Source organism: Drosophila teissieri, chromosome 2L (genome assembly GCF_016746235.2).
Source record: "Drosophila teissieri strain GT53w chromosome 2L, Prin_Dtei_1.1, whole genome shotgun sequence".
Classification (NCBI taxonomy): Eukaryota; Metazoa; Arthropoda; class Insecta; order Diptera; family Drosophilidae; genus Drosophila; species Drosophila teissieri.
Genome location: NC_053029.1, coordinates 7831208 through 7857482, shown reverse-complemented (window position 1 = coordinate 7857482; position 26275 = coordinate 7831208). Strand labels below are relative to the sequence as shown.

General features: G+C 39.7%; 7 protein-coding genes across 10 annotated transcripts; 2 read left to right on the top strand and 5 right to left on the bottom strand.

Moving 5' to 3' along the window:
• Positions 1-737: 737 nt before the first annotated feature.
• Positions 738-3661, bottom strand: LOC122611943. The gene is made up of 3 exons (XM_043785369.1): positions 2866-3661; positions 2499-2796; positions 738-2000 (listed from the first exon to the last, which is right to left on the bottom strand). Exons 1-3 carry the CDS (start codon positions 3303-3305, stop codon positions 738-740), a joined length of 2001 nt encoding a protein of 666 aa, XP_043641304.1. The 5' UTR covers positions 3306-3661.
• A 136-nt stretch (positions 3662-3797) lies between these two features.
• Positions 3798-5989, bottom strand: LOC122616117. The gene is made up of 3 exons (XM_043791428.1): positions 5578-5989; positions 5235-5520; positions 3798-5141 (listed from the first exon to the last, which is right to left on the bottom strand). Exons 1-3 carry the CDS (start codon positions 5985-5987, stop codon positions 3876-3878), a joined length of 1962 nt encoding a protein of 653 aa, XP_043647363.1. The 5' UTR covers positions 5988-5989; the 3' UTR covers positions 3798-3875.
• A 251-nt stretch (positions 5990-6240) lies between these two features.
• LOC122616109 lies at positions 6241-8851 on the bottom strand. Its single transcript, XM_043791415.1, has 3 exons — positions 8394-8851; positions 8031-8328; positions 6241-7539 (listed from the first exon to the last, which is right to left on the bottom strand). The coding sequence occupies exons 1-3, from the start codon at positions 8831-8833 to the stop codon at positions 6250-6252; spliced, it is 2028 nt and encodes a 675-aa protein (XP_043647350.1). The 5' UTR covers positions 8834-8851; the 3' UTR covers positions 6241-6249.
• Positions 8852-9786: 935 nt separating this feature from the next.
• LOC122611767 lies at positions 9787-12718 on the bottom strand. Its single transcript, XM_043785071.1, has 3 exons — positions 11919-12718; positions 11551-11848; positions 9787-11078 (listed from the first exon to the last, which is right to left on the bottom strand). Exons 1-3 carry the CDS (start codon positions 12356-12358, stop codon positions 9816-9818), a joined length of 2001 nt encoding a protein of 666 aa, XP_043641006.1. The 5' UTR covers positions 12359-12718; the 3' UTR covers positions 9787-9815.
• A 384-nt stretch (positions 12719-13102) lies between these two features.
• On the bottom strand, positions 13103-15908 carry LOC122611774. 2 transcript variants are annotated; one of them, XM_043785091.1, is made up of 4 exons: positions 15493-15908; positions 15149-15434; positions 14264-15082; positions 13103-13564 (listed from the first exon to the last, which is right to left on the bottom strand). In XM_043785091.1, the coding sequence occupies exons 1-4, from the start codon at positions 15900-15902 to the stop codon at positions 13118-13120; spliced, it is 1962 nt and encodes a 653-aa protein (XP_043641026.1). In that variant the 5' UTR covers positions 15903-15908; the 3' UTR covers positions 13103-13117. The 2 variants fall into 2 exon arrangements, with proteins under 2 accessions (XP_043641026.1, XP_043641017.1); XM_043785082.1 differs by lacking the exon at positions 13103-13564 and having other exon boundaries at positions 13691-15082.
• Positions 15909-16058: 150 nt separating this feature from the next.
• On the top strand, positions 16059-18291 carry LOC122625945. Its single transcript, XM_043806007.1, has 2 exons — positions 16059-16473; positions 16531-18291. Exons 1-2 carry the CDS (start codon positions 16094-16096, stop codon positions 18149-18151), a joined length of 2001 nt encoding a protein of 666 aa, XP_043661942.1. The 5' UTR covers positions 16059-16093; the 3' UTR covers positions 18152-18291.
• Positions 18292-19706: 1415 nt separating this feature from the next.
• Positions 19707-25387, top strand: LOC122612825. 3 transcript variants are annotated; one of them, XM_043786676.1, is made up of 2 exons: positions 19707-19874; positions 23364-25387. In XM_043786676.1, the coding sequence occupies exons 1-2, from the start codon at positions 19775-19777 to the stop codon at positions 24929-24931; spliced, it is 1668 nt and encodes a 555-aa protein (XP_043642611.1). In that variant the 5' UTR covers positions 19707-19774; the 3' UTR covers positions 24932-25387. The 3 variants fall into 3 exon arrangements, with proteins under 3 accessions (XP_043642611.1, XP_043642626.1, XP_043642619.1); XM_043786691.1 differs by lacking the exon at positions 19707-19874 and adding an exon at positions 20868-21430 and having other exon boundaries at positions 23364-25385; XM_043786684.1 differs by lacking the exon at positions 19707-19874 and adding an exon at positions 22932-23262 and having other exon boundaries at positions 23364-25385.
• The last annotated feature ends 888 nt before the right edge of the window (positions 25388-26275 follow it).

Here is a 26275-nt window from a genome sequence, read left to right as displayed (position 1 = left end):
CAGCGGTGGTGATCCCACTTCTGATGTTGGAGAAGAAAAGGACATGTTGATCCGCCATTATTTATTTCTTTCTTATTTTCCTTCACAACGCAGCAGCGAGTCGCAATGTTACTTTTTTTTAAATAGTTCTACTGTTCTCGACGGAGGGCCAACTCAGACTGCCTCAGCAAGAACTTCGCTCTCCTTCCCTACCGCGCTTTCATTCAGAAGCTCTCTCATGGAAAAACTCCCTTTAATTCTCTTCCTTTATCTTTGAACTTCCTTTATTTTCTGGCATATATCAAATTCAACATAATATTTTATTAAAATATTTCAAGTAAATACTTTTCTTACGAGTAAGAAAAATGACGTTTGATGTTAAATACTTATTTATTGAATTTATATATCTTTATATATATATATATATTTATATATTATCCTCAGCTGTTGGTCGTCCCTTAAACTTTATTTATCTTGAGCCTATGACAGTGCCGATCGACATTCGAAGCCATTCGGCTTACAGTCCATTTCCCCGGTCGTCTTAGGAAATGACTGATGAGAACAGCCACAAGCGGCTGTCAAGTTCAGGATTGAACATTAATTCCCGTAACTCAGCAGTTTTCAATACTGGGAAAAAGAAATTTAATATATTGGCACGACGACATGGGCTGCGGGTCTCTTGACGAGGCTAAACACCACGAATAATAGAAACAACTAACGAAAAGGTTTTACAACTTAGTTTAAACTTTATTTTGTACTTAAGGTACTTTTTTGAGGTCACTGAAACAAATACAATAAAGTTTAGCAAGCTTATCTTCTATGCATGTGGAGTCATCTTTGTAGGAGTTCGTTCTGCTGATTTTTTCCACATCTACTTGGGCATATTTAGTGGAATTATGGTAGACCACTGTGGCTTGGAATTCAGCATTATTCTGATTCACTATGAACTTAATACGATAAACAGCAGTTTCCATTTCCTTCATTTTTTGGTGCCAATCAATGTTCAGACCCGTTTTTAACTCGGTCGTATCGATATAGTTTAACGTCAGATTGCTGCAAAGGCTTGTTAGGTTCTTTTGAACGAAATACTCGTTCATTCGATCGATCACACTGTGGGCAATTGGAGTGGTCCAACTCAGTCCCGTGATAGTCCTGTAGGGTTCGCAGGTGCACCAGTGCTCCTCAATGCCCGCCTCCGAACAGGTACGGCCCTCCGGCAGAGGATAGAATAGCGACTGGCAGGTGGGGCAGTCGAAGGACTTGGGTAGCGTTTGACCATCTGGGGTACCCCCCAGCTCTATGATATGTTTCAGTGTATTGTGGAGGTCAAAGTTGGAACTAAGCCTGTGCTGATTTAGTTCTAGAGCCCTCACATAGGAAGGATATGTCTCACGGAACCAGGGGGGCAGATATATAAACATCATGGGCAGCCTCTCCTCCAGATAGCCCTCCTTCAGATCAGCCAACTTGCCAAATCTTGTTCCATGGTCGGCGAAAAATATCATAATCGTTTCCTCGAAAGCCCCATCCTCGTGCATATCGAGCAGATCTCCCAGAATCTTTTCCTGCATGGACGAAGGCAGAAATGGATCATCGTGACTGAAGTGACTTGACCAGAACATTCCCCAAATGGGACGATCGTGGACAAAACGCTGTGTGAACTGCTGGGCATAGTCGTAGATATAACGATTCGCTATCCTGCGTCCCAGACAGTATCGCATTAAATCATATTCCGGCAATCGATACTCATCCATTTCGGACTCCAGAGCCTTAAGCAATGGGCGAAAGTAGTAGTCCACCGGCTTCTTGGAGAAGCCGGGCTTAAGGTAGCTGAAATGATTCAAGCTACTCTCGTCCTCCGCGTATCCTGTCAAATAACTGGCATTCTTGAAATACTTCCATATCATTGGCATTTTGTCAAAGCAGCCTTCTTCATCAGTATCGCACACATTTTTTTTGGCTGTACTGGCCGAATATCCACTGAGAATAGCGAGTATATTGGGAAATGAGTTGTCGGCCACCTGAATGAAGTAAAATGTGGAATTTTTTATATATTACTCTATATTTGTCCTACAGTAATTTTTAGGGAGTAATAACATTTTCGATATTAAACCAACAAGCTTTCCACAGCTAAATAATTATTTATTTTAGCAACAAGTACTAACAAGAACTCAAAGATGTTTACTCTCGACGGCGATGTTACCCCATGCCGGTCTGAAAATGGTTCAATATTTAACGGTGTGAACAGTTGTAAACGTGGTTTATAATTAAATTTTAAATAAATAATTTAAATAATGAGAATTGGTAGTCTTTAAAAAATACCAAGAAGGTTTGGCTGCCGGCAAATAATACACATTAGGTAAGTTATAAAATGGAAATATTCACATTTTCTTAATGTTTTTTCTAATCAATCAATAAAAAATGATATCAATTTATGGACTTAATATAATAAGTGTAAAAATTCTTGACAAAAATTTAAGTTAAGCATTCGTATGTCAGGGTCATATAAATATTCCTACCTTATTGTATCCTTGCATCTCGTACCATCCTGGGCCCTGTAGAAAGTTGAAAACTTTGGGCATAGTTCGGCGTAAGTTTATCCGGGAAAGAGAGTCAATACCGTACATTATCACACTGGGCTTTCGTGCTGTCCTGGGTTTTACGGGGTCCTTGGGCAACGGCCGATGCTGAATGAAGGTGAAGGCGTCCTTCTGGAGGACGACTATCGGATCCTCAGCAGTCTGGCACTCGACGATTATACCCTCCACGTGAACTGGCACCTCGTAACCACTCGTGAAATACTTTTTGCCCTTAAGACTGGGAATATATGATGATGATTGTATAATAATTTTCAAATGAAAAAGAGGACTCCCACACTTGTCTTACTTGTCGTAAGTATCTGCATGATTTCCATATTTGATTTCGCGGTAAAAGCAATTGTAATCCGTGTCTGTGAAATTCAGTAATTTTTGAGCGACTTCGTCGTCGATGTGCAGAACGTGCCGTTTGATAACTTTATTGTATTTTGATGATATGAGATCGGTTTCATTCGAGCAGGTGATAAGTGTTTGAGGTTTGTATACCTCCATAGCTTCGTCGTTGAAAGGATCAACGTAGGGAATATGGCACTTGGATGTTTTCACAAAGTATTTCTGCGGTTCAGTCTTCTTCGAAACTCGAGAAACTCGCGTGGTACTCGAATATAACTTATTATTTGCATTCAAAGACGTATTGGATGGATATATTAGAAAAAGCGCGATAGTCAATAAGCAGCACAAGCCAAGGATCTTGTACAGCGAATGGGTGTAACCAATTCGCAACTCCATGGTGTTCCTTCGACCACATACACGACGCTACTAAGAAGAGAACACCGCTAAATAGGAATACACTTGGTTTCGTTATCATTTGCAATATATAAACGACCCACGCGTGCACGAAAATGTATTTTTGGCCTCGAAGCTCAAGCTTCATTACACATCGGCTGAAAAAATGTGTCAAGTGGCACGAGCAGTTTTATCTTTAGGATAGGTCAGGTTCGGGTATTACCGGAAAACACCACGTAGAAGCTATTAAAGTTTAGTTCTATGAGTTCAGAATAATTATTTTCTAGACAGAATATTTCTAGAGTTATACAAGCTTTAGTTGTAACATTTTTAAGCTCTACACTCGAGCGAACAAACGTTTTTAGATCTACCGACTTGGCAACGCTAGTCATTATGTTAATAGTATTTACAACCCACCTGAAATATTTTTCCTTTTCTTACCGCAATATTCCTCATTATTTTATGGTTAATATATCGTTTAAACCAGTTCGCCAGTTAAAATTCGAAAATATTTTGTTTATTAAAAAAAAATATAGAACTATATTGCATACATACATATATTAGGGTGTTTGATTACTGGAAAGTTAATATGGTTTCATTGTTTCTTATCTTTGATAGGCATATGCAGTACAACTTTTGAACATCTTCCTCTAAACATTCCGCATCCGGCCTATACTTATTAATTCGGCTAATTAGCTCCACATTGATCTGAAGCTCTTCAGTTCTTCTATCGTAGAGAACGGTGGCAGAGAACTCTGTCAAATTCTGATGAACCTGGAATTTGGTGTGATAATGGCGCAATCCCTTGCCCTGACTTACGTGTTCTTCGATCTCCAGCATTCTTACTTCGGTGACGTTGACTACCCTCAGGGTGAGATTGCTACACAAGCTCTGAAGGTTATGATGTTGGAGGTATTGGTTAATGCGATCTACCACCAGTTCGGCCATCCGCCAAGTCCCGCGGTCCTCCTGGACCTCCTCGTAGTTGTGGCAGGTACAGTAAGCCTCCGGTATGCCAGCCTCCGAGCAGCTTCGGGTTTCTGGCAACGGGTGGAAGAGCGACTGACACTGGGGACAGTCGTAAGACCACTTCGTATCCTCCACCAAACCTTCAATGTTTAAAATGTGTTTCAAGGTATTGTACACGTCGTAGTTGGAACTCAGCCGGTTCTGATTCTGGGCCAAAGCCTCCACATAGTGCGGATATTTTATTCGGAACCAGGGCGGTAAGTAAATAAGCATCATGGGTTGTCTCTCCTCCAGAAACGATTCCTTTGTGGCCATTAGGGGACCAAACCGAGATCCATGATCCGAGAAGAATATCATAATCGTATGCTCGAAAGATCCATCCTTCTCGAAATTAAGCAGGTCGCCTAAGACCTTGTGTTGCATGGCCGAGAGCATTGCAAAGTCATCGTGACTGAAGTGAGTTGACCAAAACATGCCCCAGATGGGACGTTCGGCCACGAATCGTTGCATAAACTGACGGCAGTAATCAAAGATGTAGCCATTTGCAAGTCGGCGACCCAGGCAATATTTCATTTTACAACTTGGGCAGTACAGGTTAAATGTTTCTTTTTCCAGGGCATCCAAAAGGGGACGAAAGTAGTAATCTGTGGGCTTATTGAAAAACCCTGGTTTCAAATAATTAAAAGTATTGATATTTAGTGAATCCTCGGCGTATGCTGTTAAATAGCCATCTCTTTTCATTTCCTTCCAAATGAAGGGTATTTTATCTAAACATCCTGGTTGACTTAAATCGCATATCTGATCTACAGCCGAATGTGGGGAATATCCTGTTAGGATGGCAAATATGTTGGGAAACGAATTATCAGCTACCTGTAATAAAAATTAGGTCTTAAGACAACAGTGCGACGATTGGTTTTTATAAGCGATATAACACTTGGGAACAACTATTTTTGAGTTCCTTACCTTATTGTAGCCCATCATTTCGTACCATCCTGGAGACTTTAGGAACTCGAAAACCATAGGCATCAAGCGCCGGAGATTGGTTCTTGAGACGGTATCTATGCCGTACATTATTACACTAGCCTTTCGATCTTTCTCCAAATTCGGTGGAGGTTTCTGGTACTGTACAAACGTAAAAGCGTCCTCTTGCAGGATGCGCTTCTCGTCCGCGGACCTACACTCCACCAACATTCCTTCGACATTCAAGGGTACTACGTAGTCGTGCGTGAATTTAGTTCTGTTCCCCATCCTACCCAGCATAAAGAAGCCTTGTAAAACCTCAACTTCACTTTAAAGATATCATTACCTATCATAGTGATCCGCCGATTGTCCGTAGATAATATTCTGGTAAAAGCAAGCAAAGTCGTTAATGTTCGACTGCGACAGCTTGTGCAGCACTTCCTTATTGACATGCAGGACATAGTGTTTTAAAATGGAATCAAAGTGCACTGTAATCAGATCACTTTGATTGGAGCAGGGTGTAAAGTTTTTTGCCGTGTAGAGTTTTGTGAACTCGGTATTAAAGGGTTCCACGTACGGCATTTGGCATTTTGAGCTATTTACGTAGAAACGTTTTCTACTTTCCTTGATTTTAATTGTCAACTCATCATACACTCCGAAAGACGTTATGTTCCACACAATTAAGAGGAATAAAATCAATATGCATAAAATAAATTGTTTAGATGACACCGAAGTATACGTTTTTATTTTCAACATCGTCCTAAATTATCAGAAAGAAATTCCACAACTAATAGGGTTGTAAAGAAAAGCTTGAAATGATTTTATTATGTATTTCAATGAAAAGTAAACCGAGCCGATTGGGCAGAGCTATGTCTAACAACTGACTTTAAGCAGCTCTCGGAGATCGCAATCGATAAACATGGTCAATAGAGTGAAAACGAATAAATATAAGATGACTCTCCATCGACGATGATATTAAATGTTTACTTTTTATTATAAGTGAAGGTGTGGCAATAGCTTAGTTCAACACAAGTTCAATTCTGAAGTACTGGTCTTTTATAAGGTTATCGTAACAAATACAATATGGTTTTGCAAGCTTATCATCAATGCATGTGGAGTCATTTTTGTAGGAAGTCGTTCTGCTGATTTTCTCCACATCTACTTGGGCATATTTGGTGGAATTATGGTACACCACTGTAGCTTGGAAGTCAGCACTATTCTGTTTCACTTTGAACTTAGTACGATAAACGGCAGTTTCCATTTCTTTCATTTTTTGGTGCCAATCGATGTTCAGACCCGTCTTTAACTCAGTCTTATGGATATAGTCTAACGTCAAATTGAAGCAAAGGCTTGTTAGGTTCTTTCGAACGAAATACTCGTTCATTCGATCGATCACACTTTGGGCAATTGGAGTGGTCCAACTCAGTCCCGTGATAGTCCTGTAGGGTTCGCAGGTGCACCAGTGCTCCTCAATGCCCGCCTCCGAACAGGTACGACCCTCCGGCAGGGGATAGAATAGCGACTGGCAGGTGGGGCAGTCGAAGGACTTGGGTAGCGATTGACCATCTGGGGTACCCCCAATCTCTATGATATGTTTCAGTGTATTGTGGAGGTCAAAGTTGGAACTAAGCCTGTGCTGATTTAGTTCCAGTGCCCTCACATAGGAAGGATACGTCTCACGGAACCAGGGGGGCAGATATATAAACATCATGGGCAGCCTCTCCTCCAGATAGCCCTCCTTCAGATCAGTCAACTTGCCAAATCTTGTTCCATGGTCGGCGAAAAATATCATTATCATTTCTTCGAAAGCCCTATCCTCGTGCATATCGAGCAGATCTCCCAGAATCTTTTCCTGCATGGACGAAGGCAGAAATGGATCGTCGTGACTGAAGTGAGTTGACCAGAACATTCCCCAAATGGGACGATCGTGGACAAAACGCTGTGTGAACTGCTGGGCATAGTCGTAGATATAACGATTCGCTATCCTGCGTCCCAGACAGTATCGCATTAAATTATATTCCGGCAACCGGTACTCATCCATTTCGGTCTCCAGAGCCATAAGCAATGGGCGAAAGTAGTAGTCCACCGGCTTCTTAGAGAATCCGGGCTTTTGGAAGCTGAAATGATTAAATTTACTTTCGTCCTCCGCGTATCCTGTCAAATAACTGGCATTCTTGAAATACTTCCATATCATTGGCATTTTGTCTAAGCAGCCTTCATCATCAGTATCGCACACATTTTTTTTGGCCGTACTAGGCGAATATCCACTGAGAATAGCGAGTATGTTGGGAAATGAGTTGTCGGCCACCTGAATGGAGTAAAATGTGGAATTTTTTATATATTACTCTATATTTGTCCTACAGTAATTTTTAGGGAGTAATAACATTTTCGATATTAAACCAACAAGCTTTCCACAGCTAAATAATTATTTATTTTAGCAACAAGTATTAACAAGAACTCAAAGATGTTTACTCTCGACGGGGATGTTACCCCATGCCGGTCGCAAAATGGTTCAATATTTAACGGTGTGAACAGTTGTAAACGTGGTTTATAATTAAATTTTAAATAAATAATTTAAATAATGAGAATTGGTAGTCTTTAAAAAATACCAAGAAGGTTTGGCTGCCGACAAATAATACACATTAGGTAAGTTATAAAATGGAAATATACACATTTTCTTAATGTGATTCTAAACAATCAATAAAAAATGAAATCAATTTATGGACTAATAAGTGTAAAAATTCTTGACAAAAATTTAAGTTAAGCATTCGTATGTCAGGGTCATATAAATATTCCTACCTTATTGTATCCTTGCATCTCGTACCATCCTGGGCCCTGTAGAAAGTTGAAAACTTTGGGCATAGTTCGGCGTAAGTTTATCCGGGAAAGAGAGTCAATACCGTACATTATCACACTGGGCTTTCGTGCTGTCCTGGGTTTTACGGGGTCCTTGGGCAACGGCCGATGCTGAATGAAGGTGAAGGCGTCCTTCTGGAGGACGACTATCGGATCCTCAGCAGTCTGGCACTCGACGATTATTCCCTCCACGTGAACAGGCACCACGTAACCACTCGTGAAATACTTTTTGGCCTTAAGACTGGGAAATATATGTGGATGGTTGGGTAATGATTTTCTAGTGAAAAAAGGTACCACTTGTCCTACTTGTCGTAAGTATCTGCATGGTTTCCATATTTGATTTCGCGGTAAAAGCAATTGTATTCCGTGTCTGTGTAATTAAACAATTTTTGAGCGACTTCGTCGTCGATGTGCAGAACATGCCGTTTAATAACTTTATTGTATTTTGTTGATATGAGATCGGGCTCATTCGAGCAGGTGATTAGTGTTCGCGGTTTGTATAACTTCATAGCTTCGTCGTTGAAAGGATCAACAAAGGGAATATGGCACTTGGATGTTTTCACATAGTATTTCTGCGGTTCAGTCTTCTTCGAAACTAGAGAAACTCGCGTGGTAGGCGGATATAACTCATTATTTGCAATCGAAGACGTATTCAATGAATATATTAGAAGAAGCGCGATGATCAAAAAGCAGCACAAGCCAAGGATCTTGTACAGCGAATGGGTGTAACCAATTCGCAACTCCATGGTGTTCCTTCGACCACATACGCGACACTACTAAGACAAATTCTGAACAGAAAGCCCCTAAATAAGAACTACCCTGGCTTTCTTATCATTTGCTTAGAATAAACAACGTACGCGTGCCCGAACATATGTTCTCGAGGCCAAGCTGCGTTACACATCGGCTGTCAAAACTTAATCAGATGACGCGGAACGAGCAAACGGATGCCATTCTCCACGACCTGGAAACCAATGTGCCAGGTGCCGTGCCCACGATCAGTCACTACGTGAGCATAATGAACGGCCATCTAAAGAGTCTCGGAAGCGCCTTGGGGAGTGGGAAACCCCACGGCCAGATGATGAACGGACACGTTCCCGGCAGACCCGGAACTGGAACCGGACTCGTGGGCCAACCCGTACCCGTCGATTTCCGGCACATGCTCGAGGAGGCCGAGCGATATCCGGTGGACTCGTATATGCAGATGTAGATGTAGACTCAAAGGAATCCGCAGCGCAGACGGATATTTAAGTTTTATAGTTTTCTAATCAATCTAGACTAAGCGTACTGTTAGTGCTGGTTTTTTAAGTTATTGAAAGTGGTGCGGGGACCAATGCCTAAGTTAGTTCGCCTAGATTAAGAGTTAGAAGAATTCAATTCAATACTTTATTTCACTGGACGAGTACCGACTTTGCCTAAGAGTGCGTTAGGGATAGCCGTTAGAATGTACGATTTCAATAAAATCTCAAGAGAGTCGAAGGTTAATAGTTATAATTTTTATTTTTATTGCGGTACACAAGTAATTTTCCCTTTTCCGATTGAGTAGTTGCATAGGATGTTACGCATCTTGTTTAACAACTTTGATACCAACAGAGTCAATATTATATGTCACTTCATTATCCTTACCTGTCGGTCGCCCCTTCAACTTTAGTTATCTTGAGACCATGACAATACCGATCGACATTCAGAGCTAACGTAAGGGTTAAACTTAGTTTAAACTTTATTTTGTACTTAAGAGTCTTTTTTGAGGTCAGTAAAACAAATACAATATAGTTTTGCAAGCTTATCATTAATGCATGTGGAGTCATCTTTGTAGGAGTTCGTTCTGCTGATTTTCTCCACATCTACTTGGGCATATTTAGTGGAATTATGGTACACCACTGTAGCTTGGAAGTCAGCACTATTCTGATTCACTTTGAACTTAATACGATAAACGGCAGTTTCTATTACCTTTATTTCTTGGTACCAATCGATGTTCAGACCCGTTTTTAACTCAGTCTTATGGATATAGTCTAACGTCAAATTGCTGCAAAGGCTTGTTAGGTTCTTTCGAACGAAATACTCGTTCATTCGATCGATCACACTGTGGGCAATTGGAGTGGTCCAACTCAGTCCCGTGATAGTCCTGTAGGGTTCGCAGGTGCACCAGTGCTCCTCAATGCCCGCCTCCGAACAGGTACGGCCCTCCGGCAGAGGATAGAATAGCGACTGGCAGGTGGGGCAGTCGAAGGACTTGGGTAGCGTTTGACCATCTGGGGTACCCCCAATCTCTATGATATGTTTCAGTGTATTGTGGAGGTCAAAGTTGGAACTAAGCCTGTGCTGATTTAGTTCCAGTGCCCTCACATAGGAAGGATACGTCTCACGGAACCAGGGGGGTAGATATATAAACATCATGGGCAGCCTCTCCTCCAGATAGGCCTCCTTCAGATATGTCAACTTTCCATATCTTGCACCATGGTCGGCGAAAAATATCATTATCATTTCTTCGAAAGCTCCATCCTCGTGCATATCGAGCAGATCTCCCAGAACTTTTTCCTGCATGGCCGACGGCAGAAATGGATCGTCGTGACTGAAGTGATTTGACCAGAACATTCCCCAGATGGGACGATCGTGGACAAAACGCTGCGTGAACTGCTGGGCATAGTCGTATATATAACGATTCGCTATCCTGCGTCCCAGACAGTATCGCATGTAGTCATGTTCCGGTAATCTGTACACATCCATTTCGGTCTCCAGAGCCTTAAGCAATGGGCGAAAGTAGTAGTCCATCGGCTTCTGCGAAAATCCGGGCTTAAGGTAGCTAAAATGATTCGAGTCACTCTCGTCCTCCGCGTATCCTGTCAAATAACTGGCATTCTTGAAATACTTCCACATCATTGGCATTTTGTCTAAGCAGCCTTCATCATCAGTATCGCACACATTATCTTTGGCCGTACTGGGCGAATATCCACTGAGAATAGCGAGTATGTTGGGAAATGAGTTGTCGGCCACCTGAATGAAATAAAATGTGGAGTTTTTTTTTATTACTCTATTTTTGTTCCACATTTTTTTTATGTAGTAATAGCTTTCGATATTTAACCAACATGTCCAATATCCACGTTTTCCACAGCTAAATAATTATTTATTTTAGCAACAAAGTACTAACAAGTTCTCAAAGATATTTACTCTCGACGGGGCTGTTACCCCATGCCGGTCGCAAAATGGTTCAATATTTAACGATGTGAACAGTTGTACACGTGGTTGATATTTAAGTTTTTAAAGAGAATTGGTGGTTAAACAAACACCAAGAAATTTTGGCTCCCGACAAATAATACTTATAAGATCAGTTATCAGTTAAATAGAAATATATATACTTTCTTCATGTGATTCGAATCAATCAACTTACTTAAAATTGAAAGTCAAAAACTTAAATCAAGCATTCGCAGATCAGAGTTTAGATGTGTCATGTAACTTATATTCCTACCTTATTGTATCCCTGCATCTCGTACCATCCTGGGCCCTGTAGAAAGTTGAAAACTTTGGGCATAGTTCGGCGTAAGTTTATCCGGGAAAGAGAGTCAATACCGTACATTATCACACTGGGCTTTCGTGCTGTCCTGGGTTTTACGGGGTCCTTGGGCAACGGCCGATGCTGAATGAAGGTGAAGGCGTCCTTCTGGAGGACGACTATCGGATCCTCAGCAGTCTGGCACTCGACGATTATTCCTTCCACGTGAACTGGCACCTCGTAACCACTCGTGAAATACTTTTTGGCCTTAAGACTGGGAAATATATGTGGATGATTGTATGATGATTTTCAAGTGAAAAAGGGGACTCCCACACTTGTCTTACTTGTCGTAAGTATCTGCATGATTTCCATATTTGATTTCGCGGTAAAAGCAATTGTATTCCGTGTCTGTGAAATTAAGCAATTTTTGAGCGACTTCGTCGTCGATGTGCAGAACATGCCGTTTGATAACTTTATTGTATTTCGTTGATATGAGATCGGTTTCATTCGAGCAGGTGACTAGTGTTTGCGGTTTGTATATCTTCAAAGCTTCGTCGTTGAAAGGATCAACGAAGGGAATATGGCACTTGGATGTTTTCACATAGTATTTCTGCGGTTCAGTCTTCTTCGAAACTAGAGAAACTCGCGTGGTAGGCGGATAAAACTTATTATTTGCATTGGAAGACGTATTCGATAGATATATTAGCAAAAGCGCGATAGTCAGAAAGCAGCACAAGCCAAGGATATTGTACAGCGAATGGGTGTAACAAATTCGCAACTCCATGGTGTTCCTTCGACCACATACACGACGCTACTAAGACGAATTTTGAAGAGAACACCGCTAAATAAGAATACCCTTGCTTCGTTATCATTTGCAATGAAGCCACTACGTACTCGTGAACGAAAATTAATTCTCGAGGTCATACTCAAGCTTCTTCACACAGACAGAGTGTTTTTAGAGATATGCAAGCTCTAGTTGGAACATTTTTGAGCTCTTCACTCGAGCGAACACACGTTTTTAGATTTACCGACCTGCCAACGCTTTATGATGTCATTACGTTCATAATATTTGCAACCCACTGGAAATAGTTTCCGCATTTTATTTTAAAATTGAAAATTTCCTTACCGCAATATTTCGCATGGATAAAAATGTATGATAACATTTTTATATTTTTCTATTTTTACACATTATATCGTTTATATATCGTAAAATTCAAAAATATTTTTTTAATTAAAAAAATATATAGAACTTTTCGCATTTTTTTTTTTATTATTATTCTCAGCACCAACCGCCTTCTTCAACTTCTTCTTCACAATTACCCAGTTAACATAGCTTCAGTTTTAACATAGCGTCAGTTTTAACATTATCTAATTGAAGTTGGCTGCGATAAACACAGCTGATTATTGTTTAGCGCTTACAAATAGGAAAACATTATACATTCCTATGCTTACTTATGTTATATATTTATATGTTTCTCCTACTACACATCTATTTGCTTATCCTACTACAAAAAATATTGCATACATATATTAAGGTGTTTGATTACTGGAAAGTGAATATGGTTTCATTGTTTCTTATCTTTGATAGGCATATGCAGTACAACTTTTGAACATCTTCCTCTAAACATTCCGCATCCGGCCTATACTTATTAATTCGGCTAATTAGCTCCACATTGATCTGAAGCTCTTCAGTTCTTCTATCGTAGAGAACGGTGGCAGAGAACTGTGCCAAATTCTGATGAACCTGGAATTTGGTGTGATAATGGCGCAATCCCTTGCCCTGACTTACGTGTTCTTCGATCTCCAGCATTCTTACTTCGGTGACGTTGACTACCCTCAGGGTGAGATTGCTACACAAGCTCTGAAGGTTATGATGTTGGAGGTATTGGTTAATGCGATCTACCACCAGTTCGGCCATCCGCCAAGTCCCGCGGTCCTCCTGGACCTCCTCGTAGTTGTGGCAGGTACAGTAAGCCTCCGGTATGCCCGCCTCCGAGCAGCTTCGGGTTTCTGGCAACGGGTGTTGTCATTTTATGTTTAAAATGATTTCAAGGTTTTTTAGCTTCCGGAGATCGCAATCGATAAACAAGGTCAATATAGTGAAAACGAATAAATATGAGATGACTATCCATCGACGATGATATTGAATGTTTACTCTTTTATTATAAGTGTAAGTGTGGCAATAGCTTTGTTCAACACAACTTCAATTCTGAAGTAATGAATATAGCCTATTAGTTTGTTTTATTGAACTTCAAGTTTAGTTTTACTTTACTATAGCACGCAGCTTTGACAAGCAAACGCAATATAACTTTTGGTTCTTATTGTTAACGCACTCTGAATCGGTACCATACATATTAGTTCGACTGATAAGCTCGACATTTATCTGGAGTTCGTCTGTCTCCTTATCGTACAGAACGGTGGCAAAGAACTCAGCCAAATTTTGGTGAACTTGAAATTTGGTATGGTAGTGTCGCATTCCCTTCGCTAGATTTTCGTCCTTGTCGTGCATTCTAACTTCGGTGTTGTTGACAACCCTCAATGTAAGATTGCTACAAAGATTCTGCAGATTATGATAGTGAAGGTATTTGTTCATGCGATCAACCACCAGATCGGCCAAGCGCCAAGTGTCTTGGTCCTCCGTGACTTCCTTGTAGTTGTGGCACGTACAGTAAGCCTCCGCTATGCCTGCCTCCGAACAGCTTCGATTCTCCGGCAGTGGATAAAAAAGCGACTGACACCGAGGGCAGTCGTACGACCTTTTTGTGCTCTCTACCAATCCTTCAATGTTTATAATGTGTTTCAAGGTATTGTACAGGTCAAAGTTGGAACTTAACCGATTCTGATTCTGGGCCAGAGCCCTCGCATATTGGGGATATTTTATTCGGAACCAGGGTGGTAAGTAAATGAACATCATAGGCAGCCGCTCCTCTAGAAACGCTTCCTTCGTGTACATGAGCGGACCGAACCGAGCTCCGTGATCCGAGAAGAATATCATTATGGTATGCTCGAAAGCGCCATCCTTTTCAAAACTGAGCAGGTCTTCGAGGATCTTGTGTTGCATGGCCGAAAGCATAAATAGATCATCGTGGCTGTAATGGTTCGTCCAAAACATGCCCCAGATAGGGCGATCGGCAACGAATCGTTGCATAAACTGGCGGCAGTAGTCGAAGATGTAGCTGTTGGCAAGTCGACGGCCCAGGCAATATTTCATTTGGCAACCAGGGCAATATTGGATCGATGTCTCATTTTCCAGGGCGGTTAGAAATGGACGAAAATAATAGTCTGTGGGCTTGACGGCGAAGCCTGGCTTTGCATAGTTGAAGGTATTTGAGTGCTCCTCATCTTCAGCATAGGCCGTTGAATAACCGACTTTCTTGAACTCCTTCCATATGAAAGGTATTTTATCCAAACAGCCATCAGCATCCGTATTACAAATTCGTGATTCGGCCGACTCGGGGGAAATGCCAGTTAGCATAGCGAATATGTTGGGAAAGGAATTATCAGCCACCTAAATTAGGAATATTTAAAAAATGTTTTTAACGCGAGTGAAACAATTTCAATGGAAGTCAACGACCTTATTGTAGCCCATCATCTCGTACCATCCTGGAGACTTGAGGAACTCGTGTACCATGGGCATCATCCGACGAAGATTGGTCCTTGAGACGGTATCTATACCGTACATAATTACACTGGCCCTTTTCTCTAGCCTTACTTTCTGTGGAGGATCCTTGTATTGCACAAATACAAAAGCATCTCTTTGAAGGACTCTCATTTCGTCAGCGGTTGTACACTCCACCAACATCCCTTCCACATCCAAGGGCACCAAATAGTTCTGACTAATTTTTGTTCTTCTACCCTTCCTGTAGTTAAGGAAATTAAATTATATGGTAACACTCATCGCATAATGCACGCCATTACCCGTCATAATGATCCGCTGATTGGCCATAAATAATTTTCTGATAAAAGCAAGCGAAGTCGTTCGTTTTAGACCCGGACAGCTCATGCAGCACTTCCTCATTTATGTGAAGCACATATTGATGCAATATTTTATCGTAGTGAGCGGAAACAAGATCACTTTCATTCGTGCACGGTATAAATTGCTTCGGGCGATTGATTTTTAAGAACTCCGCATTAAAGGGATCCACATAACGCATTTCACACTTTCCGGATTTGACATAAAAGCGTTTTCCCACTTCCTGAGTTTCCCGAGCACCAGTCCTAAACTTTTCATCGACTCTTGAGGAATTCATGCTCCACAGACATATTAAGGTGACAGCCAGAAAACTCACGATAAGTCTTTTAAAAGAGTATGAAATAGACCGCGTCATTGTAGATATGTCAGCCAACTAATATTTTCAATTACTTTCAACATCTGTCTAGGCTACCGAGAAGAAATGAATTTCACGCTGAATTTTTATTTTGTATCCCATTTAAACCAACTTGGCATGCAATTATATTTATTATTTAAACTAACGAAGCTCTGTGATATGTCAAATACTTAGTTCAGTTTGGAGTTAGCATGGAACCTTGTAGGACACTGCTTTTGCTAATACCCTTACTCCTACAAAGCCATTTGTCTATAAGCACGAAAAGGCAACCAGTTCTTCGAAATCATGAACACCATATCAAGACATCAGAGTGTCATATTCCATACATAATAAAACCGGTCAAAAATAATAAAAGGAACATAAAACATGACAAGGTTTGTTCCAAAGAGAGTTTGATAAACCTTGGTTTCGACGACAAAATCCAGCGATATGTGTTATATGTAAATGATTCTGTGGCCCAGCTGAAATTAAAGTCTATGGATAAGAACTCTCCCAACTTGGTTGGATACAATTGCAGTTATCGTGAGATTAGAAGAGTTAATCGCATCTTTACTGTTGATGCACCTGCTGTGTATGTATGCCACTTAACAGTTGAAAGCCTTATAATTTGATATAAATTTCTAAACAGCCTTGGGGACGAAGTTAATTTTTGGAATGGCTATATTGTTCCCCGCACCGTTGAGGGTATGAGAGCAGCCTGCCGAAATGAGCTGGCAGAGGATTTACAATCGGATACTTTTGCATTAGTCCAGCCTCGCAAAACATACGCACCACTTATGTCCTGGCACCGCAGACCGAGTGTTCTAATGATTGGAATCGATGGCATTTCCCAGATCAACTTTCGCCGCAAGTTCCCCATTGCATTCAACCATCTTAAAATGCAGGGCTGGTTCAAGATGGACGGATACACAGATATTGGTGAGAATACCCAGTCCAGTGTAATGGCTTTACTGACTGGATACAGTCCTCACACTTTGATGAACCTCAAATGCAACTCCAGTGGGATTGGTTGCCTCAAAACTGTTCCGCTGATATGGAAGCATTTCAAGAAGAAGGGTTACATAACCGCCTATGGCGATGGAATGTCCGATTTGTCAATATTTAATTCGGATAAGTATGGGTTTTTTGAAGGCCCCATTGACTTTTATGCTCGGCATATTCTGGAGCAGAAGAATGGCCAAAGTTGCATTGATGGACGATACGACTACTGTGAGGAATTTTTAAAACGACATTCTAATTCATCCCGACCATTATTCGGAATTTTCTTCGAGAACGGAATACCCCAAAAATCCTATGATAATGACAAAATACAAACTGAGCTGTTGGATAGAGTGAAGATATTCAAGAAAATGGGTATTCTTACCCAGTCAATTGTCATTCTATTCAGCTATCCCAGGCCAACTGTGAGAGAAAAGAAAAGGAACTTTCTTGAGGAAAGTTTACCCATCTTGTACATTTGGTTACCACCCTGGTTCAGAGCACTGCGTCCTGAAATAGTTCAAGCCTTAAGGATCAATAGTAAACGTCTTACATCCCCATACGATCTTCATCTCACACTGCAACACCTCTTGGAACTGGGAGAACGCTGGCCTCGAGCGGTGGACAAACTGGTGGATTGCCCCACTTGTCAGACCCTTTTTGCTCCTGTTCCCGAGAATCGAACCTGTTCAGATGCCGGCATAGGAGAATCCAACTGTCCCTGTGATGCCTACAAGTTGCTTAACACCAAACAAATAAAACAAGTGTCTTTGGGAAAGCTACTCGTGCGCAGCATAAATGAATTCCTTCATCATCACAACTTGCAGGAGCTGTGCCACAATCTTACACTTAAGTCAATCAAGATGATGATGCAACGAAAGGACAGAAAGTTATCAAGTGGCAGCACCTATAGAGTATATTTCACTGCCACCCCAAATAACGCAGAATTTTCCACAACTACTCGCTACAATCACAAGCGCCAAGAGCTGGAATATATAAATGTAGAGTCCATAAACCGATTGAATCACTATCAAAATGACTCGAGTTGCATGCGAAGATTACGAGGCAGAAAGTTTTGTATATGCAAGAGCCGAATTCTAGGGGAAATTTCAGTTACCGCTAAGGGAAATGTGGGAAAACAGCAGAAAAGTAAACTAATAGAACATCACAGCATTCAAGAGCTTAATAATAAAAATAAAATAGATGCTAGTTTATATGAATTACCAGAGATGCAAGAAAGCGACAAGAACATTCAAATTATCTCAGTGTAAATGTGTTGGGTTTGAAATAAACTTATACACTCCGTCTTTTAACAAGTTTAGGAAATATAATCTTTTTGACTGACACATCGGGTAAAGCGAACATCTGAATCTTATGGCTATAGTTTCTGGTTATACTCCAAGTGATTTGAACAATAAAGCACTCGGTGCCACCTATACTTTAACTGTTTAAAAACGAGGGTTATCTCACTTCTGCCTTTCAGGTAAACCTCGCTAAAAGCAATCTCTGATATCGCATGCTTACGCAATCAAACTCATAAGTTACTGAGTTCAAACGATATTAATGATTACGCTGTATAGTTCTCGGAACATTATCTTAACAACTTCCAGCTACCAACCGCATATAGTCTTATGGTATTTATATTATCAAAACAAAGAAAATGCCACGAACATACTAAATCTTTTGATAAAGTAGCCTATTGAAACGACAGCCAATCAAAATAGATATCAACAGGTTAAGGTATATGCTATTTAACTATTTAATGCAATCATTAACTATTAAAATCTAAAACCAATGTTAGATATGAGAGCAAAGAATCTTACACCCATGTTCAGCCTGCATTTTTGATGCAAAACTTTCCACCCCTACAATAAAATAATTTGCAATAGATAAGATTAACTGGCCCGTAAATCCTTAATTTATTTGGTGTCTAGAACTTTCATGTCAGGTATACTCCGGAGATGCGTCAAGAAATAATTATACCCGTTACTCGTAGAGTAAAAGAGTTGCTAGATTCGTTGTAAAGTATGTTACGGGTAGATTCTGTAAAGTAGAAGGCGGCAAATTTTTGCACTCCCCCTAGATAGATAGGTAGCAAGACTCCAACTGAAAAATCTTTTCTCGGAAGACGACAAAAATGAGATAACATTTAGTATAAGGTTTTAATAACCTCGTTCAGGAATGTGTCGTGTAAGTTTCTGTGTATCTTTTTATAATTTTGTTTTCGCTCTGCCATTAGGTTGCAAAGCGGAAATTAAAGCCATACCTAGGTTTTGTAGCTGTGGGAATTGTGATGGGTCACATATTAAATATCCAATCAATATGTCCAATCATCAGATAAATTAATACTTGTGTCCAGGTTCAAAGCCAGGGCTTCTGCCTCATGATTAGTCGCTTATCATTTGAAAGGCTGTGTTTTGTCTACTTATTAACATTGTTTACTAATTCATTATGATAATAGGCCGTCGGCGGCTATCAGTATCAGTTCAGATGAGGACAGGCACCCCCGTAGCACAGTGACACAGTTAAAGTTTTCTCTTTTGCTTTAATTTACTATTGTTTTCTATTAACCCAACCTTTATTAGGATGTAACCAGGAAACATAATTTTATGATTATGATTATGAATTATGGTTTTTAAAAATATTTAACCAATAAGCGCTAAGGGTATATAACCCTCAATCAATTTGATTTACGCAATGTTTTTGCTTATGTGAACCACTGTGCGACGTCTGTTTGGACTAAGCGTCATCGTTATCCCAAACACTGCCCACAGTTGGCTCTGTCCCGATTTGGATTATACTCATTTCATTAGTTCGCTGCGATAATTCGCAGCCGTCGGTTCAGTTCTGTCTTCCATTTTAGTTCTTTAAAGAAATTCAATTTATTGTCCAGCATGGCTAACAAGAAGATGTTCAACAGGACTACCTCTGTAAGTCCTGGACAATTGCATTACTATCACACGGATTTCTATTACTCAATGCCGGATTTGCATAGTAAGTACTGCGGGAAATTAGAGACAATCCTTTTGTAAACCAAGTACATTTTGTAGCTAGTATATATTTTGATAGCATTAGAGCGAACCAAAATATTAAACGTAATCTTTCATTCATTTTCGACTCTAAAAATGTTATTATTAAATACGTGTAAGCTACAATATTTTAGGTCTCTTAAGATTTAGTCTTTTCGTATTCCTTTTTTTTAACCACAGACTTATGTAATCATGTTACATTACATTAGTTATTCATATTGTTTCCTTGATGGACATATGTACATATGTTGATTTCTATATGCTTTTCTCGAAGCTATTTATTTATTGTATTGTAAAACAACTGAATTTTTTTTGAAGTGCTTACCAAAGAAAATTAGTTTTAATCCAGCGTTACTGAATATTTCTCCACTTACTGATACTATTTAAGTATGTAGACTATTTAGAGTTTAGAATTCAAATTTTTTTTCGTCACAATCGTAAATTCGCGCCTTCAAGTTAGCCAAGTTCTCAACCGGATTTTCATCGCAGCCAACTTCACTTCACATGATTTTCCCGAGCGAGAGCAAACACTCTACAAAAAATTGTTGACAAGTCTTTATTGTATACAGTTTTGACGTTTATTGTGTTAATATAAAATTATAATACAAGTAGCCATATCTTAAAATACGAAGAAAATCTTTATAGCTGTGGCCTCATTAAAAATAATACCGCGACTTTATTTTAATGAAACCCAAAACTAACCAATCTTCCTAAATTTACTGACAATAAAAAAAAACACAAACTTAAAATGTTAAATTAGCTATGTATATAAATAATAACCAAGTTTCTCCATATTTAAAATTTTCTTTGTGTATATGGTTAATACTTATCAACATTGTTTTGAAGTTACATTTTTTACAGTGCACCCTTAAAACAAAGAGCACGGAGAGCGCCGACATTTCTCTGGGGTTAAAATTTCCACTGAAGCAGTTTCCCGTCTCATTCGTTGGGTTGCTTTGTAGTGAATTGAAGCGTTTTGTTGTTCGTCTGTCCAGTCTGGTGAAAAACTCGTAATAATAATGCTGGATAAATATTTAAACATTTGGAAAATGAGGGAAAAGGCTGAATTGTGCGAGAGGGGACATTAAAAGTAGCCCTTTATTTATAAATATTCCTCGACGTGTCTCAAAAACAAACAAAGATATGCGGAAACAAAGTGTTAATAAAAGAGTGAAAAATAGAGAGAGTGTCGCGATAAGCGGTTGAGAGAGACAGAAAATTGTTGATTAAAATGTGTGTCAAAATAAAACATAAACCCACTTGAACAGTAAGTTGCTTCTGATAATAATCATGGGAAGCGGCACGTGTGTTTCAGTTCTCGGACTTATGAATTACTTAACCGAATGCATTCTTCTAATTTTGGATATGTGCTCACTTGAGCTACTTTGTTAAACGACAAATAGCAAGCCAAACAAACGAATAGAAAACCAAATCGACAACTGCATGTGAAATTCACAAATCAAATCGCCATTGTCACATCCCAAAGATATAGAACAACTTTAGGAATACAGAATACAGAATGTAAGTGCCTTGCTTAAATAAACAAACAAGAATAACATTTCCACAGGTGTTTTGCATTTCAATGCCTATTTCCGTCGCGGCTACAAATCGTTTTCAAAACCGGATAAAAACCGGCTACGGTTATTTCAAGGATTTTCACGATACACTAAAGACAAAAGAATGTGCCAAGAAACACACTTTCAATATAAACCTTTGTTTCAAATAAAACTTAAAACAAAAGAAGCAAATTATAAATTTCGTAAAAAAAATAAAATTGTTTAATTAACAGCTTGGCACCTCAGCAACGGAAACAAATGTCAGCATTGCCAGAAAAGCAAAACAAAATATAAAGCATAATAAAATACCAATAATACACGACCTATGCCATTTTTTGAGGCCACCTACATATGTATGTACTTTCATATGTGTGTCGTTGTCATGGGAAAGACCCGGGAAAACCTGAAAAAGAAAATAAAACCTCAATTGTACACAGAAATACAAAGAAAGAAATTTTACTTAATATTTGCCTTATCAAATTGATTTAGACCAAGGCTGTAAATAGTACTGCTGATAACAAGTCTTCGGAAAGTAGGGCAAGTTCATCACTTTTCTTAATTCGATTATTAAGCTGATAATATTAAAAATATGAATGTGAAAGTGTTTCAACCAACTGTTTGGTTATTAGAAAAATAACATCACTTGCAATAGTTAATATTTCTATGTGCTATTTTAATGTAGAATTTAATTTTGCATGTTTTTTAGTTTTGCTATTTAGCGTGGTGTATTATACTGGAGATTTTTTATTTGTTCTTAATTCTTTCCTAAACTCTGCGAATAACATGGAATCGTTGATAACCTGGAGAGCAGCAAACTTGTTTTTCTGATAGTGTTTTTATCTCGAAGCACATTTCACATTTCAGTCGAGTTCAAAAAGCACTCGACAAAAACGTGACAAAGAAGCACTAATCGTGTATGCCATAAATACAATATTTATGTCACATAGGTATGGCATATGTGAATTTATTTATTCCTGAACACAACGCGCCAACGTCGATAAGACCTGACTAATATTAAGATCATTTCGTGGAGGAAAAACACTGCTTATCACAGTTGGCATCAATAGGCGCGCGGTAATTAGCTAACGCGCCTGATAAGGTACCCAAAACTATTCGTAATCATGTGAGATTGCAGAGTAATTAAAAACTAAGTTGGAAAATGAAAAAATACAAATTTATAATGGTGAACATGTGTGTGTATGTAGATAATATAAACTATACGATTTTTCTTCCTTTCTTAATTTAAACTTAATGAATCAGATTTACAAAAAGAATTCCAAAGCAAAGAGATTATTTTTAACATTTAACTCCTATGAGTTTACCACCCTAGGAAAAGAGGCCGCTCCTGGTCTAAATTTTCGCTTGTTAACCGCGATAAGCAAATCTTTTTCCGCAAAGCCTAGTAATTGCAGGGAATGATCCAGAGTCGCGGGTCGCTAAACATCGATCAAACATCGGCTGTCACTTCGATATGGCTGGCCATCGATCTGAGTCTGCCAATTGAATCTTGTGAATAGCTTAGTTATACACTCGGCCAATATCAACAATCGTGTTGGACTGTTGATACAATCTCGCCTCTCACAAATACTCGGCTGAACTTATAAGCCCCTTCGTAGGAAGGGGAAGGCGTGAAAACATGCCGGTTCCAGTGGCCCAGACTAATTTGATAATCGCGCAATCAGACAGTGTACAACAAACCTGGCTGGCAATCAGACGTGGTCGCAGGAAAACTTTTTCACAGTCAGGGGAAATTTTAAGCCGCCAGGATGCAGCCGCTAACGGAATATCACTTTGAAGGTGCCCCGTCAGGCCATATAAAAAATATATACATAAAAACTAAGCACTATTTCTACATCTCCAGATTGTAATCTTTATCTTTTCTCCATGCTTATTTGCAGAAACCCGCAAAATGCACGGCGTGAAGAGGGTGCTGATTTTCTGCCTGATGATTGTGATACTGCCGGCCATCCTTATCATTATGCCGCTGCACTTGCGAAAGTCGGTGTTTGCCGACGTCATCTACCCCATGGCGGAGTCCGATATCATTGAGATTCGGGCAGGAATCTCGTCGATCTTTTGCTCGAAACACACACTGCGCATGAGCTCGAACTTCAACGCTTTTCAACTACGTAATAAGCCGGAGATTGCGACGAATCGCAAACACATTAGGCTAAAGAAGTCTATGACATTGCCGGATGATACCCTGGAATACTGGGGCTTCTTCTTGCTGAAAGGCGCCAAGGTGCGAGTGAAGTTCTGCTCCCGCTACGATGGATCCAGCATCATGATCATCCACGGTCAAAGGGAGCTTAATCTTTGCGGTCTGACCGATCACAATAAGAACAAGTTGGGCCCCAATTTCGCCAAAGGCCACGACCAGGTGCAGGTGTTCTTCGAAGACAATGTGGAGATCACGGAAGAGAAGGGCAACCAGGATATCCTAATCGAGCACGAAAATCACGGTGGAGAGGATTTGACTGAGGATGTTCTGCAGCCGCAGTTGAACATATCTTTGAAGCAACGGAGTTCTGTACAACCTAAGTTGATCAGGAAAAAACTAAAAAAGGGCACAATCCATCATGGTGAACATGATCTGCATGCTATAACAGATTTGCAAGGATCACATCACACGGAACACATACTGAATCACCACGATCACAGCTCCAATTCTTCCGCACATCATCATAATAGTTCTGTCCATCATCAAAGCCAGAGTGCGAATATCACAAACGAAGAAACCAGTGGCAATCACATACAATATGAAGATGTTGCAGACCAGAACTCGAGTAAGACACATCATAGTGCGGAAAGTGCGCCTCATCGGGAACGTCTCAAAAGACACAATAGAGGATCCTCGTCCCATAGGAATCAGAAGAGACAGGATCTTTACGACACGCTTTATAAGAGATCAAAGAGGGAGAATGTCTACGATAGAAAGCCCATACACGGAGGAAATGCCATGAATTTCACAGAAACCGACGAGTCGAATTCGGTGTCCAGCTTTGAGACTGGACTACGTGTCTGCTTCGATGGAATGATTCTGCTGCAGGAGTTCTTCAGACCATACAATGAGTGCGCCAATCCGCACATAATGGACCCTTCGCCCAACAAGAGTGCGATGGTGGTGCACAACGTCATCGAGGATGGGTACTACTATTACATATTCTACAGCGATAACGATCACGTGCAGAACGAGATCCATGCCATATTCGATATTTACAAGCCGACGTATCAGTACTCGAACATGAGCGATTCGCAGAGCTGTCTGAACACCACAAACTGCACATTCAACATCAGTTTCCTTTCGGACGCGATCGTCGTGGTGGAGGTTCCCACTCGGGATGGCATAGAGCACGAGGCGGACGATATAACCCACCTGATCTCCACCTGTCATCCGCGCAGCGAGATATACGCCATCTTTCCCATCACGGTGCTGGTCCTGATCCTCTGCTGCTCCTTCCTGTAGTCCTCTTGATCCAATATTATATATAATACTATTGTGATATTTATGGTGAGCTAGCTACCGGGTGATATACTCGCTTGTGAGTGTGTTAACGTTATGGCCGGTCCCAAGACGAGAGCTTTTAAAGTAGCCATACAATATTCCATATCGTTTATACACACGGAATGAACAGTCTGAACAATTCGCTATAAATATTCGTAGTTTTTAATGTGTATGTAGCCTAAGACGACAGCATTTTAAGGTCTACAAATTAGAGTATGAATGTAAGGAAACATATTTAAATTGTATATTGTGTACAAATAATTGTAGATACAAAGTAATTTTAAGAACGAACTGTAGTACTTATCAACCTAATCAATAACTCTCATTTTACAAACGACTTTGATCTTTTCGTTTACCTTATAATCGTTATGTTGAACACATTTTAAAGACAATTCTTATGTACTCATTTGAAATGAATTAGTTTTAACGCTTTTGTTGAATTTGTATTAGTGATTTAAATTTTAAGGTAATTTCCATTAGTTTTTAATAAATACAAAATATGAATGGTACTTATGCGTTGTATTTTTTCACTTTATACTTAAAACCTTAATTTTGACGTTGCCGCAAAATATTTTCCACTGGTTCCAGTTTAAGGACAGAAAACAATTTTGTTGATTCTACTTATTTTAGATTAATTCACACTCAAGTCAGGCATTCAAAGCCACTTTGCCGATCGTTTGTGTGTGACTTGTTTTCTAATTTGGCCACGGGAGTAATGCAAATATGTACATTAAATTAATGTACATATGCCTGCAGTTGACATAAGAAATGAAGGAAAATAAGATTGTCATGGAATATGAATTAGTTCACTTTCTAGTCTTTTAGTTTATACACTCAATTGAGCAGCGTAAACAAAGTGCCTTGGACTATCCGTATAACATAGTTTCATTAGATTAAGTAATAAAATAAATCAATAAAATGATATAAACAGAATTCAGCAAAAAAGCTTATTTTTATAAAATGGGAAGGAAAACCTTTTTAAATTTAGCAGATCGATGGGAACGTCAGCGAAATAAAGCTGATTGCTATGAACCTAAAGTTCCTACCCTGAAAGATCTACACCGTGTGTTGTGTAGATAATATGTAAGATTACAGTAAAAATACACAATTTGTTACCGTTACTTGTAAAGTAAAAGAGTATACAAGATTCGTTGAAAAATGTGTATCAGATATATAAAGGCGTGTCTGGGCCTAAATAGTATATACGTATATATATAAATTCTTGACGCACCACAATTTTATTTCAGAAGATTGCCACGCCCACAGTCCGGCCAAAACTGCCCACACTTTTAAAATATTTAATGA

Excerpts from the sequence above, each read along its gene's own strand:
- LOC122611943 (XM_043785369.1), bottom strand. The coding sequence starts at position 3,305 with ATGGAGTTGCGAATTGGTTACACCCATTCGCTGTACAAGATCCTTGGC. Across the intron at positions 2,797-2,865 it reads CATGCAGATACTTACGACAA|TCTTAAGGGCAAAAAGTATT; the intron begins GTAAGACAAGTG and ends ATATATTCCCAG. Across the intron at positions 2,001-2,498 it reads AGATGCAAGGATACAATAAG|GTGGCCGACAACTCATTTCC; the intron begins GTAGGAATATTT and ends TACTTCATTCAG.
- LOC122616117 (XM_043791428.1), bottom strand. The coding sequence starts at position 5,987 with ATGTTGAAAATAAAAACGTATACTTCGGTGTCATCTAAACAATTTATT. Across the intron at positions 5,521-5,577 it reads TCGGCGGATCACTATGATAG|GATGGGGAACAGAACTAAAT; the intron begins GTAATGATATCT and ends TATGCTGGGTAG. Across the intron at positions 5,142-5,234 it reads AAATGATGGGCTACAATAAG|GTAGCTGATAATTCGTTTCC; the intron begins GTAAGGAACTCA and ends TTTTTATTACAG.
- LOC122616109 (XM_043791415.1), bottom strand. The coding sequence starts at position 8,833 with ATGGAGTTGCGAATTGGTTACACCCATTCGCTGTACAAGATCCTTGGC. Across the intron at positions 8,329-8,393 it reads CATGCAGATACTTACGACAA|TCTTAAGGCCAAAAAGTATT; the intron begins GTAGGACAAGTG and ends TATATTTCCCAG. Across the intron at positions 7,540-8,030 it reads AGATGCAAGGATACAATAAG|GTGGCCGACAACTCATTTCC; the intron begins GTAGGAATATTT and ends TACTCCATTCAG.
- LOC122611767 (XM_043785071.1), bottom strand. The coding sequence starts at position 12,358 with ATGGAGTTGCGAATTTGTTACACCCATTCGCTGTACAATATCCTTGGC. Across the intron at positions 11,849-11,918 it reads CATGCAGATACTTACGACAA|TCTTAAGGCCAAAAAGTATT; the intron begins GTAAGACAAGTG and ends TATATTTCCCAG. Across the intron at positions 11,079-11,550 it reads AGATGCAGGGATACAATAAG|GTGGCCGACAACTCATTTCC; the intron begins GTAGGAATATAA and ends TATTTCATTCAG.
- LOC122611774 (XM_043785091.1), bottom strand. The coding sequence starts at position 15,902 with ATGACGCGGTCTATTTCATACTCTTTTAAAAGACTTATCGTGAGTTTT. Across the intron at positions 15,435-15,492 it reads TCAGCGGATCATTATGACGG|GAAGGGTAGAAGAACAAAAA; the intron begins GTAATGGCGTGC and ends CCTTAACTACAG. Across the intron at positions 15,083-15,148 it reads AGATGATGGGCTACAATAAG|GTGGCTGATAATTCCTTTCC; the intron begins GTCGTTGACTTC and ends TTCCTAATTTAG.
- LOC122625945 (XM_043806007.1), top strand. The coding sequence starts at position 16,094 with ATGGAACCTTGTAGGACACTGCTTTTGCTAATACCCTTACTCCTACAA. Across the intron at positions 16,474-16,530 it reads ACTGTTGATGCACCTGCTGT|CCTTGGGGACGAAGTTAATT; the intron begins GTATGTATGCCA and ends ATTTCTAAACAG.
- LOC122612825 (XM_043786676.1), top strand. The coding sequence starts at position 19,775 with ATGGCTAACAAGAAGATGTTCAACAGGACTACCTCTGTAAGTCCTGGA. Across the intron at positions 19,875-23,363 it reads CTCAATGCCGGATTTGCATA|AAACCCGCAAAATGCACGGC; the intron begins GTAAGTACTGCG and ends GCTTATTTGCAG.